This window comes from Oncorhynchus mykiss, chromosome 10, assembly GCF_013265735.2.
Source record: "Oncorhynchus mykiss isolate Arlee chromosome 10, USDA_OmykA_1.1, whole genome shotgun sequence".
NCBI lineage: Eukaryota > Metazoa > Chordata > Actinopteri > Salmoniformes > Salmonidae > Oncorhynchus > Oncorhynchus mykiss.
Genome location: NC_048574.1, coordinates 62,540,037 through 62,554,203, shown reverse-complemented (window position 1 = coordinate 62,554,203; position 14,167 = coordinate 62,540,037). Strand labels below are relative to the sequence as shown.

The window sequence follows — 14,167 nt, the reverse complement described above, 5'->3', positions numbered from 1 at the left end:
AAAGGAGCAAAATAAATAAATACAGTAGGGGAAGAGGTAGCTGTTTGGGATAAATTATAGATGGGCTGTGTACAGGTGCAGTAATATGTGAGCTGCTCTGACAGCTGGTGCTTAAAGCTAGTGAGGGAGATAAGTGTTTCCAGTTTCAGAGATTTTTGTAGTTCGTTCCAGTCATTGGCAGCAGAGAACTGGAAGGAGAGGCGGCCAAAGGAATAATTGGTTTTGGGGGTGACCAGAGAGATATACCTGCTGGAGCGTGTGCTAAAGGTGGGTGCTGCTATGGTGACCAGCGAGCTGAGATAAGGGGGGACTTTACCTAGCAGGGTCTTGTAGAAGACCTGGAGCCAGTGGGTTTGGCGACAAGTATGAAGCAAGGGCAGGTCGCAGTGGTGGGTAGTATATGGGGCTTTGGTGACAAAACGGATGGCACTGTGATAGACTGCATCCAATTTATTGAGTAGGGTATTGGAGGCTATTTTGTAAATGACAGTCGGTCAGTTTTACAAGGGTATGTTTGGCAGCATGAGTGAAGGATGCTTTGTTGTGAAATAGGAAGCCAATTCTAGATTTAACTTTGGATTGGAGATGTTTGATGTGAGTCTAGAAGGAGAGTTTACAGTCTAACCAGACTGTTTCCTCCAGCATCTTCAAAAGGTCCTTTGCTGTTGTTCTGGGATTGCTTTGCACTTTTCACACCAAGTTATGTTAATCTCTAGGAGACAGAACGCGTCTCCTTCCTGAGCGGTATGACGGCTGCGTGGTCCCATGGTGTTGGAACTTCCGTGATATTGTTTGTACAGATGAACGTAGTACCTTCAGGCGTTTGAAAATTGCTCCCAAGGATGAACCAGAGTTGTGGAGGTCTACAATTTGTTCCGGAGGTCTTGGCTGATTTCATTCGATTTTCCCATAACGTCAAGCAAAGAGGCACTGAGTTTGAAGGTAGGCCTTGAAATACATCCACAAGCACACCTCCAATTGACGTCAATAAGCTTATCAGAAGCTTCTAAAGCCATGACATCATTTTCTGGAATTTTCCAAGCTGTTTAAAGGCACAGTCACAGTGTGTAATCTTCTGACCCACTGGAATTGTGATACAGTGAATTATAAGTGATATAATCTGTCTGTAAATAATTGTTGGAAAAATGACTTGTGTCATGCACAAAGTAGATGTCCTAACCGACTTGCCAAAACTATAGTTTGTTAACAAGAAATCTGTGGAGTGGTTGAAAAACAAGTTTTAATGACTCCAACCTAAGTGTATGTAAACTTCAACTAAACATACAACTGTACAAATGACCCCAAACTTTTGAACAGCAGTGTGTGTGATATATATATATACACACACACACACACACACACACACACTGCTCAAAAAAATAAAGGGAACACTAAAATAACACATCCTAGATCTGAATGAATGAAATATTCTTATTAAATACTTTTTTCTTTACATAGTTGAATGTGCTGACAACAAAATCACACAAATTATCAATGAAAATCAAATTTATCAACCCATGGAGGTCTGGATTTGGAGTCACACTCAAAATTAAAGAGGAAAACCACACTACAGGCTGATCCAACGTTGATGTAATGTCCTTAAAACAAGTCAAAATGAGGCTCAGTAGTGTGTGTGGCCTCCACGTGCCTGTATGACCTCCCTACAACGCCTGGGCATGCTCCTGATGAGGTGGTGGATGGTCTCCTGAGGGATCTCCTCCCACACCTGGACTAAAGCATCCACCAACTCCTGGACAGTCTGTGGTGCAATGGAGCGAGACATGATGTCCCAGATGTGCTCAATTGGATTCAGGTCTGGGGAACGGGTGGGCCAGTCCATAGCATCAATGCCTTCCTCTTGCAGGAACTGCTGACACACTCCAGCCACATGAGGTCTAGCATTGTCTTACATTAGGAGGAACCCAGGGCCAACCGCACCAGCATATGGTCTCACAAGGGGTCTGAGGATCTCATCTCGGTACCTAATGGCAGTCAGGCTACCTCTGGCGAGCACATGGAGGGCTGTGCGGCCCCCCAAAGAAATGCCACCCCACACCATGACTGACCCACCGCCAAACCGGTCATGCTGGAGGATGTTGCAGGCAGCAGAACTTTCTCCATGGCGTCTCCAGACTCTGTCACGTCTGTCATGTGCTCAGTGTGAACCTGCTTTCATCTGTGAAGAGCACAGGGCGCCCGTGGCGAATTTGCCAATCTTGGTGTTCTCTGGCAAATGCCAAATGTCCTGCATGGTGTTGGGCTGTAAGCACAACCCCCACCTGTGGACGTCGGGCCCTCATACCACCCTCACGGAGTCTGTTTCTGACCGTTTGAGCAGACACATGCACATTTGTGGCCTGCTGGAGGTCATTTTACAGGGCTCTGGCAGTGCTCCTCCTTGCACAAAGGCGGAGGTAGCGGTCCTGCTGCTGGGTTGTTGCCCTCCTACAGCCTCCTCCACGTCTCCTGATGTACTGGCCTGTCTCCTGGTAGCGCCTCCAAGCTCTGGACACTACGCTGACAGACACAACATTGATGTGCTGTCCTGGATGAGCTGCACTACCTGAGCCACTTGTGTGGGTTGTAGACTCCGTCTCATGCTACCAGTAGAGTGAAAGCACCGCCAGCATTCAAAAGTGACCAAAACATCAGCCAGGAAGCATAGGAACTGAGAAGTGGTCTGTGGTCACCCCCTGCAGAACCACTCCTTTATTGGGGTTTGTCTTGCTAATTGCCTATAATTTCCACCTGTTGTCTATTCCATTTGCACAACAGCATGTGACATTGATTGTCAATCAATGTTGCTTCCTAAGTGGACAGTTTGATTTCACAGAAGTGTGATTGACTTGGAGTTACATTGTGTTGTTTAAGTGTTCCCTTTATTTTTTTTTGCTCAGTGTATATATAAAATGTGTTTAATACATGTTCCTTTATTCTATTTTGCAGCAGCACTGCCTGCTTGCAGTAATAGTCTCTTATTGATTGAGAGATTCAAGGAGCTATCATCGTTAAGTAATATAGTTCAACACATTTAATATTTACATTCATACACTTTGAAGTGAACTTTGTCCCAGAAGCATTTAACTGCAGGGTACTCCCACATCATATGGAGGATGAGGGAAGCCTTTCTGAAATAAATAGGCCCCATTTGATTGACAAAGTAATTGTAATGTGTTATGCAACACTATTAAACTAACCTCTATCACAATAACTTGCTGGGTTGAGGTTCCACTCCCCTCATCAACAGTGATTGGTTGGTCTTCTCTCCATGTATTGTGACCTGTTAGCTTCACAAAGCTCCTGTGGCCTGCAGTGAGATGTCCTTCACCTGAGAGAGTGATTAGGGGTAAAGAGGTGGTTAGGTTAAGTACTGTCGATGTTCAACACTATAGACACGGTCTAGAATTGGCTAGGGTGTAAGGTAACACTTTTCATCACGTCATACTATTTATTGATTGACATGTTATATGCATAAAATTGTTTTCATTGAGTAAATAATAGGAAATGCAGTACATCAAGGATCTGATAGTGTCTTTGTGCAAGATAGCTAAGTAATCAGGGGAATTATTGCAAACTATCAAACTGACCAAGGCTCAATTCTGGGTAACACATCTCAACACATGTGCAGAACGGAACGGGTGACAGGTACTGAACTATACATGAACGCCAACAAGCCGCGCAGCATCGGCCTTCTCCAAACTGTACCTCTTTCCACTCCTCTGTATCGGTCGAGGATCTTTACACTACTGGGACTGGCGAGGCCGCGCTCCCGTGACACCTTCAGTTCCAGTAGCTGTAGTTTCCTCCGCAATGCCCTGTTTTCTTTCTGGCTTTGAGTTATTTCCAAACGAAACACTGCATAGTCGTCGTCTACGACTTTACAGATCTCTGCCACGGCTGCATTCGCTAGCACCTCCATAATGGAGGCTATTTGAGTGTGAAAAACCATACTGTTCACGTTAGCCATTTTTAGCTAACCTTAGTTAGCAGCTAACTTAGCTAGCTATCAACCAAGGCCTGTCTCCAACGTGAATTAAACACTACCTTAGGCAAGTATGTGATGCTGTCCAGGTAAATGAGTCATATTGAGTTCCACGGTGTTAATAAAAGTCTAAATAACAACAAAAACGCCAACGGGGAAATCGTCACTGTTCGCTTCCGTTTACACTGAAGAGAAAGGATCTTATTTGTTGGCGTCATTCTGTATTTCAAAGGGTTTGGTTAAATGGAAAGGAATGCGCGCTGTTGTTTGAAACACGGTAATTCTTATTACATTATATTACACATAACATATCCTATGAACATTATATTTCAAGCTGAGAGCAGACTTGTTTATAAAGAACACTACAGTGTCCGAATACCCGTACGTAGTATGCGAAAAAAAAAAACTTTTATAGTATGTGAAATTTCGAAAATATACCGCGTTCATATTCTATTCGGAACAAGGAAAATCTTGTTCCGGATGTCCGATCTGCTGATTCGATGAACGCCTAGAAAAACAACAGGTTAGCAATTCGGAAATGTCCGAGATTTGTAGTTCCGACTAAGACATGAACGCAGCATTAGTAAACTAAACGTTTAACCTAATGCGTGATTTGTTAACTCCCGCAAATCGTTCATTTTGGTACAGGCGTCAATTTATCTGATTATCAGTTGTTGTCAAACACGTGAGTGAAAAATATTAGTGAATTATACTAGATCAAACGCTGAAATTAGTATGCACTAGAAGTATTTTATACTAGTATGGGTATTCGTACAACGCCACTGTGTTAGCATTAATAATAGAGTACAGAAGAATAGAATGACTGACTTTATTCCATTTATACTGAACAAAAATATAAACGCAACATGTAAAGTATTGGTTTAATGAGCTGAAATAAAAGATCCCAGAAATGTTCTTTCTGCACAAAAAGCTTAATTTGAGAGACATTTGTGCACAAATGTGTTTACATCCCTGTTAGTAAGCATTTCTCCTTTTCCAAGATAATCCATCCATTTTATAGGTGTGGCATATCAAGAAGCTGATTAAACAGCATGATCATTACACAGTTGCACCTTGTGCTGGGGACAATAAAAGACCACTCTAAATTGTACAGTTTTGTCACACAACACAATGCCACAGATGTTTTGAAGGAGCGTGCAATTGGCATGCTGACTGCCAGAAAATGTCATGTTAATTTCTCTACCATTAGCCACCTCCAACGGAGTTTTAGAGAATTTGGCAGTACGTCCAACTCACCTCACAACCGCAGACCATGTGTAAACATGACGGTGCAGCCAGCTGGTTTCTTCATGCATCGTGCTGACAGAAACAAGCATCTTTCTGGTAAGAAGAGGGGCGGGGGGGGGTATGCCTTATGATAAACGAGACGTGGTGTGATCATAACAACATACAGGACCTCAAGTCCTTCTGTTCACCTTACTTAGAATTCCTCACAATCAAATGTTGACCGCATTATCTACCAAGGGAATTCTCTTCAATTATAATCACAGCCGTATATACAAGCCTAATCTGAAAACAAGACTCCCTAAATTCTATCAGCATATCGATTGCGCAACCAGGGCTGGTAAAACCCTGGATCGCGACGCAAAAAAGGCCCTCCCCCGCCCTCCTTTCGGAAAAGCTGACCACGACTCCATTTTGTTGCTTCCAGCCTACAGACAGAGACTAATACAAGAAGCTCCCGCGCTCAGGTCTGTTCAACGCTGGTCAGACCAATCTGATTTCACTCTTCAAGACTGCTTCGATCAGGTGGATTGGGATATGTTCCGCATTGCGTCCAACAACAACATTGACGAATACGCTGAGTCGGTGAGCGAGTTCATTAGAAAGTGCATTGAAGATGTTATACCCACAGCAACGATTAAAACATTCCCAAACCAGAAACCGTGGATTGATGGCATCATTCGCTCGAAACTGAAAGCGCGAACCACTGCTTTTAACAAGGGCAAGGTGACCGGAAACATGACCGAATACAAACAGTGTAGCTATTCCCTCCGCAAGGCAATCCAACAAGCTAAGCGTCAGTATATAGACAGAGTAGAGTCGCAATTCAACGGCTCAGACACAAGAGGTATGTGGCAGGGTCTACAGTCAATCACGGATTACAAAAATAAAACCAGCCCCGTCGCGGACCAGGATGTCTTGCTCCCAGACAGACTAAGTCACTTTTTTGCCCGCTTTGAGGACAATACAGTGCCACTGATACGGCCCGCTACCAAAACCTGCGAACTCTCCTTCACTGCAGCCGTGAGTAAAACATTTAAACATGTTAATTCTCGCAAGGCTGCAGGCCCAGACGGCATCCCCAGCCGCGTCCTCACAGCATGCGCAGACCAGCTGGCTGGTGTGTTTACGGACATATTCAATCAACCCTTATCCCAGTCTGCTGTTCCCACATGCTTCAAGAGGGCCACCATTGTTCCTGTTCCCAAGAAAGCTAAGGTAACTGAGCTAAACAACTACTGCCCTGACTTCCGTCATCATGAAGTGCCTTGAGAGACTAGTCAAGGACCATATCACCTCCACCCTACCTGACACCCTAGACCCACTCCAATTTGCTTACCGCCCCAATAGGTCCACAGACGACGCAAGAGGAATACCTATGTGAGAATGCTGTTCATCGACTACAGCTCAGCATTTAACACCATAGTACCCTCCAAACTCGTCATCAAGCTCGAGACCCTGGGTCTCGACCCTGCCCTGTGCAACTGGGTACTGGACTTCCTGACGGGCCGCCCCCAGGTGGTGAGGGTAGGTAACAACATCTCCACCCCGCTGATCCTCAACACTGGGGCCCCACAAGGGTGCGTTCTGAGCCCTCTCCTGTACTCCCTGTCCACCCACGGCTGCGTGGCCATGCACACCTCCAACTCAATCATCAAGTTTGCGGACAACACTACAGTGGTAGGTTTGATTACCAACAACGACGAGACGGCCTACAGGGAGGAGGTGAGGGCCCTCAGAGTGTGGTGTCAACAAAATAAAGGAGATGATTGTGGACTTCAGGAAACAGCAGAGGGAGCACCCCCCTATCCACATTGACGGGACAGTAGTGGAGAAGGTAGTAAGTTTTAAGTTCCTCTGCATACACATCACGGACAAACTGAATTGGTCCACCCACACAGACAGCGTTGTGAAGAAGGCGCAGCAGCGCCTCTTCAACCTCAGGAGGCTGAAGAAATTCGGCTTGTCACCAAAACACTCACAAACATTTACAGAGAGAGAGCATCCTGTCGGGCTGTATCACCGGCTGGTACGGCAACTGCTCCGTCCACAACTGTAAGGCTCTCCAGAGGGTAGTGAGGTCTGCACAACGCATCACCGGGGGCAAACTACCTGCCCTCCAGGACACCTACACGACCTGATGTCACAGGAAGGCCATAAAGATCATCAAGGACAACAACCACCCGAGCCACTGCCTGTTCACCCCGTTATCATCCAGAAGGCGAGGTCAGTACAGGTGCATCAAAGCAGGGACCGAGAGACTGAAAAACAGCTTCTATCTCAAGGCCATCAGACTGTTAAACAGCCACCACTAACTTTGAGTGGCTGCTGCCAACATACTGACTCAACTCCAGCTCACTTTAATAATGGAAATTGATGGAATTGATGTAAAAAAAAGTATAACTAGCCACTTTTAACAATGCCACTTAATGTTTACATACCCTACATGACTCATCTCATATGTATATGTATATACTGTACTCTATATCATCTACTGCATCTTTATGTAATACATGTATCACTAGCCACTTTAAACTATGCCACTTAATATGTTTACATACCCTACATTACTCATCTCATATGTATATACTGTACTCGATACCATCTACTGCATCTTGCCTATGCCATTCTGTACCATCACTCATTCATATATCTTTATGTACATATTCTTTATCCCTTTACACCCGTGTGTATAAGGTAGTAGTTGTGGATTTGTTAGGTTAGATTACTCGTTGGTTATTACTGCATTGTTGCAACTAGAAGCACAAGCATTTCGCTACAATCGCATTAACATCTGCTAACCATGTGTATGTGACAAATCAAATTTGATTTGACAGCCCAGGACCTCCACATCCGGTTTAATAATAATTCTGATTGGCTGGGCCTAGCTCCCCAGTGGGTGGGCCTATGCCCTCCTAGGCCCACCCATGGTTGTGCCCCTGCCCAGTCATGTGAAATCCATAGATTAGGGCCTAATTTATTTATTTCAATTGACTGAACTGAACTGTAACTCAGTCAAATCTATTAAATTGTTGCTTGTTGTGTTTTAATATTTTTGTTCAATATGTTTGAGGTAATTTGTACATGTAGGTAGGGGCTAGGTGACTAGGCAATCAGGATAGATATTAAAAAGAGTAGCAGCAGTGTGTGTGGCGTCAATATGCATGTGTGTGTGAGCATAGGTAGTGTGTGTGTTGCGAGTGTAAGTATGTGTGTGGGTAGAGTCCAGCGAGTGTGCATAGAGTCAGTGCAATAAAGGGTCAATGCAATAATCTGGGTAGCCATTTGATAAGCTTTTTAGCAGTCTTGTTTAGCAGTCTTATGACTTGGGGCTAGAAGCTGTTCAGGTGCCTTTTGGTCCCAGAATTGGCGCTCTGGTACCGCTTGCTGTGCGATAGTCTGTGGCTGGGGTCTTTGACAATTTTCCGTCCCTTCCTCTGACACCGCTTCCTGCCAAGATGGCAGGAAGCTTGGCCCCAGTGATGTACTGGGCCATCTACACCACCCTCTGTAGCGCCTTGCGATCGAGAGCAGTGCAGTTGCCATACCAAGTGGTGATGCAGCCAGTCAAAATGCTCTCAATATATAATAGTATAACTTTGAGGATCTGAAGGGGCATTTATGTCATGGCTTTAGAAGCTTCTCATAGGCTAATTGATATAATTTGAGTCAATTGGAGGTGTACCTGTGGATGTATTTCAAGGCCTACCTTCAAACTCAGTGCCTCTTTGCTTGACATCATGGGAAAATCAAATGAAATCAGCCAAGACCTCAGAAAAAGAATTGTAGACCTCCACAACTCTGGTTCATCCTTGGGAGCAATTTCCAAACGCCTGAAGGTACCATGTTCATCTGTACAAACAATAGTACGCAAGTATAAACACCATGGGACCACGCAGCCGTCATACCGCTCAGGAAGGAGACGCGTTCTGTCTCCTAGAGATGAAAATACTTTGGATCGAAAAGTGCAAATCAATCTCAGAACAACAACAAAGGATCTTGTGAAGATGCTGGAGGAAACAGGTACAAAAGTATCTATATCCACAGTAAAACGAGTCCTATAGCGACATAACCTGAAAGGCCGCTCAGCAAGGAAGAAGCCACTGCTCCAAAACCGCCATAAAAAAAGCCAGACTATGGTTTGCAACTGCATATATCGTACTTTTTGGAGAAATGTCCTCTGGTCTGATGAAATAAAAATGGAACTGTTTGGCCATAATGACCATCGTTATGTTTGGAGGAAAAAGGGGGCGGCTTGCAAGCCGAAGAACACCATCCCAACCGTGAATCACGCGGGTGGCAGCATCATGTTGTGGGGCGCTTTGCTGCAGGAGGGACTGGTGCACTTCACAAAATAGATGGCATCACGAGGAGGTAAAGTAATGTGGATATATTGAAGCAATATCTCAAGGCATCAGTTAAAGCTTGGTCGCAAATGGGTCTTCCAAATGGACAATGACCCCAAGCATACTTCCAAAGTTGTGGCAAAATGGCTTAAGGCCAACAAAGTCAAGGTATTGGAGTGGCCATCACAAAGCTCTGACCTCAATCCTCTAGAAAATATATGGGCAGAACTGAAAATGTGTGCGCGAGCAAGGAGGCCTACAAACCTGACTCAGTTACACCAGCTCTGTCAGGAGGAATGGGCCAAAATTCACCCAAATTATTGTGGAAAGCTTCTGGAAGGCTACTCAAAACATTTGACCCAAGTGAAACAATTTAAAGGCAATGCTACCAAATGCTAATTGAGTGTATGTAAACTACTGACCCACTGGGAATGTGATGAAAGAAATAAAAGCTTACATAAATCATTCTCTCCACTATTATTCTGACATTTCACATTCTTAAAATAAAGTGGTGATCCTAACTGACCTAAGACCGGGAATGTTTACAAGGATTAAATGTCAGGAATTGTGAAAAACTGAGTTTAAATGTATTTGGCTAAGGTGTATGTAAACCTCCGACTTCAACTGTACATGGGACAACAGCATTGACTGTGTGTGTGTGTGTGTGTGTGTGTATGTATGTATGTATGTGTGTGTGTGTGTGTGTGTGTGTGTGTGTGAGAGAGAAAGAGCTTGTGTGTGTGTATTTTATGTGAGTGATTGGGAGTATGTGTGCAAAAAAAAGTTTATTCGGTGCAGGACAGAGTACTGGACAGGCAGACAGCTAGTGACGGCTGTTCAACAGCTTGGTGTTAGAAGCCATCACGGAGCCTATTGGTTCTGGCTCTGATGCCCCTGTACCATCTGCCAGACGGTAGTAGAGTGAACAGTCCATGGCTCGGTTGGCTGAGGTCCCTAATGATCTTCTTGGCCTTCCATCGACACAGAGTGGTATAAATGACCTGGAGGGCCAGAGGCGTGCGTTGGGCTGACCACACCACTCTCGGAAGAGCCATGTGGTTGAGGGTGGTGCAGTTACTGTACCAGGTGGTCCTCACCAACTGCGGTCAGCCTGTCAGGAAGTCCAGGTCCAAGTTACACAGGGATGAGTTCAAGGTGACGAGCTTTGAGGGAATTACAGTGTTGAAAGCTGAGCTGTAGTCAGTATTCCTCTTGTTCAGGTGGGATAGGGCAGTTTTTCTAGTGCGATGGTGATTGCGTCATCTGTGAATCTGTTGGGGCAGTAAGGTCGTGGTGATATGGCCCTTGACTAGCCTCTCTAAGCACTTCATGGTGACAGAAGTGAATGCTATGGTGCGATAGTCATTTAGTTCAGTTACCTTGGCTTGCTTGGGTACAAGAATAATAGTGGAATAATTGAAGCATGTGGGGACGGCAGACAAGGATAGAGACAGATTGAATATGTCCGTAAAAACTCCAGCCAGCTGGTCTGCACATGCTCTGAGGACGCGGCTTGGGATGCCGTCCGGCTGTCAGCCATTTAAGAGTTAACAGTCCCTGTCACGTGCGTCTTGTGTCCTAGCCGATGAATTGCAACTACACTTTGTCCCTGTTCTGACTTTTTGCTTCTTTGATTGCCGTACGGAGTTTGAAGCTGGTCTGTTTGTACTCATCCATGTTCCGGGTCACTTTACTGGGGTTGAATGTGGTGGTTCGCGGTTTCAGTTTTGCGCAAATACTGCCATCTATCCCTGGTTTTTGGTATGTTAGAAACTCTGCTGTACACACAGAAACATGACATGATATAAAAAAAAATGTTAACAACGGTCAAGCCATCTCTAACACTGAATCAAGTACCGAACATTATAGCACCATTGGAGTTTATTATTTAAAAAATTGGCATATGTGTTGATTCAATAATTACGTATTACGTTTTTTGTTCGACTGAGACAAGGGAAACTCAGTCCCTGCAATGATACAAAAATAACTAAGTCAGTCAGCACAGAGTCAATTTTGTATTTAATGTCAACAAGATGGTCATACACTCACATAATGTGACGTTCAGTACTTGTATTGCACAAAACGATACATGATACTTTTCACTAACACTTTACCTTAATGTAAATCTGGTACCCTCACTTTAATAAAATACATGTTTGAATACTTTGGAAAAGGTTCAACATTACACACATCTTCACTACTTTATGTCAAGTAAATGTGAATTAAGGCACTCCATTATCTCACTATAAAACACAAGTATCAACCTAATGGGACATGCAGTCAGGGTTGGACCCATCAATTAAGCAATTTTACAGACATCAAAACACCAACCATCACCATATCATCTACTCTGCCTCATCACACTCATTCTTTCCTCAGTTCACCTCATCCAGTTCCCTATACATCCAAAACCAATAGAATTAACTACAAACTAGCTAGTACTACTACATGTTACTATACACTATTCATGGGCCGTGTGCATTTCCTGTTGGTGTATCCTGAGGTAGCTTCTCTCTGAGAACCTCTTCCCACAGTGCGTACAGGCGAATGGTCTTTCTCCCATGTGGACCTTCAGATACATCTTCAGCTGGTGCTGGTGGGAGAACCTCTTCTCACACTGGGGAAGCTGTAGGATTTATCCCCTGTGTGGACCCTCTGGTGCCTTTTCAGGTTGAATGAGTGTGAGAAACTAGCCTGGCACACATGGCAGCTGAACGGTTTCTCCCCCGTGTGCATCCTCTGGTGCCTCTTTAGGTTGGAAGAGTCGGAGAAACTAGCCCGGCACAGGTGGCAGCTGAATGGTTTCTCCCCCGTGTGCATCCTCTGGTGGATCTCCACCTGTTTGGGGAAACTGAAGGCTTTCCCACAGAATGAACACGGAAAGCGCTTCTCTTTTCCACCGGATCTACTGATAGAGTTACCACTACTGTCATTTGTCAATGGGCTTGTGTAGCCATTTAGTGTTGAGGCACTGGCATTGTCTGAGGTCTGGTTTAACATTAGGAGAGTGTGAGGAGGATGAAGGCCAGGAAGTGTCTCTGTGTTCGGAGGGTCCATGTTCCAGTTCATAGATCCTATAGAAGGCAGGCTGAAGGTAGCACCTGGCGCCATCAGTATCTCTGAATCACAACTATAGGAGCAGGATGGAGCATCGCTAGCCGAGTCTGTTCTCTCCCGCCGCATACTGACACCTCCCCGTCCCCGCGGACCAAATCTACGCCTCGCCCTGGTCTCAGCCAGTCTGTTGTCATGGAGACTAAGTTTGTTTGTTGTTGTTTTGTGTTCAACTGTCTGTTTCTGGTTGTGGTTAACAGCGTTGTTCCCCAGCCCAGAGTTGAAGACGCTGTCCCATCCACTGACCTCCACTATGTCGCCTCTGGTCCTGGCCTGCTCAGTGATGTCATCCCCTGGGCCTTTGGCTGCACCGGTCTGGGTCTGGAAATCTAAGATGGTCGCCCAGTCTCCTCTGTTAGCCTCCAGCCAACCACCTGCAGCAACAGGTTATAAAATAGACTTCAAAAACATGGCAGAGAATTCTACCATTCTCCATATCTTGAGTCAATTACCTGGTGAAGTTCATACATTATAATGTGTGTGTTTTGGTAACTAAACATACATTGTATTGATTTAATTTTATGAATGAAGAAAATTAAGAAAGAATAGTAACCCGGTGCATCACTATTCCTATTGAAGCTCTATTACTGTATGTAGGTTATATGTATTTCTCCCTTACCTTGCTCCCCCATCTTTAGTCCACTCAGCAGGTCAATGCTCTCTGGTCCGTCTTCTATTGTCTCCTCTTTGACCAGCAGCAGATCAGGCTTCCCATCCTCCATGTCTACTGACTGTAAGAGATACAGAGTGAGAGGATGTTGGATCAAGAAATCTGATATGAGAACCCTGCTATGAAGCATCTTCTGGTTGGGCAATGAGGGATTGCTATGATTATTATGCAAACATGTTAGTTGATTTTATTACTTGACACTAATGATTGGATCATTCAAGAGGCATGGTCCCGCACTTAAGACAACGAATCAAGACCTGGGCCAGTATCCACAAAGAGTCTGAGGAGAGGTGCTGATCTAGGATCAGTTTTGCCTTTTAGATCATAATGAATATAAGTATATCTTAGATCAGCACTCCTGCTCTGAGACACTTTGTGGATACTGGCCCTGACCTAATACCATTCGGACAGTAGTTCACAGTGGGCTCACCTCAGTGAGACTGTGTGTGGTCCTGTGCTGCTCAGCTGGTTCCTCTGTGGGTTCAGGAGGAGGTGTAGTCTGGTTGTCCTCCATGACCATGGTCCCCTCAGGGTTCCCCAGACCCTCCTCCTTCACCAGCAGCACCTCTGGACCCTCCTCCTCCTGGATGAGAGGTGATACAGATTACACAGACATACACTCCCTCAGCTACGTACACACAGATAATAAACACAATTTCAACATGGAGTGTTTACCCATCCCCACTATGTTTGAGTCCTATACAATTTCACAAAGTCAAATTCCTGTACATGTAAATGTAACTGCAAAATGATTGGCACCCTTGATAAATATCAGGGAAAATACTATAGTTTATCAAGAGTGTCAATAAT

At 44.8% G+C, this 14,167-nt stretch overlaps 1 protein-coding gene and 1 pseudogene across 8 annotated transcripts in view; both read right to left on the bottom strand.

Moving 5' to 3' along the window:
* The window catches only part of LOC110534616 (oocyte zinc finger protein XlCOF7.1-like), a 1,104,347-nt gene that overhangs the window by 948,831 nt on the left and 141,349 nt on the right, over positions 1-14,167 (bottom strand). The window contains exons 1-2 of one of the 8 annotated variants that reach the window (XM_036934459.1): positions 3,706-4,469; positions 3,198-3,328 (exon numbers count right to left, since the gene is read on the bottom strand). The exons of 5 other annotated variants lie outside the window; for them this stretch is intronic. In XM_036934459.1, the coding sequence (XP_036790354.1) occupies positions 3,198-3,328; positions 3,706-3,967 (393 nt within the window). In that variant the 5' untranslated portion in view covers positions 3,968-4,469. Of the gene's footprint in view, positions 1-3,197; positions 3,329-3,705; positions 4,470-14,167 lie in introns of those variants that run through there. 2 more of the 8 variants (XM_021619574.2, XM_036934453.1) reach the window with 2 other exon arrangements.
* LOC110534730 lies at positions 11,580-13,424 on the bottom strand (annotated as a pseudogene).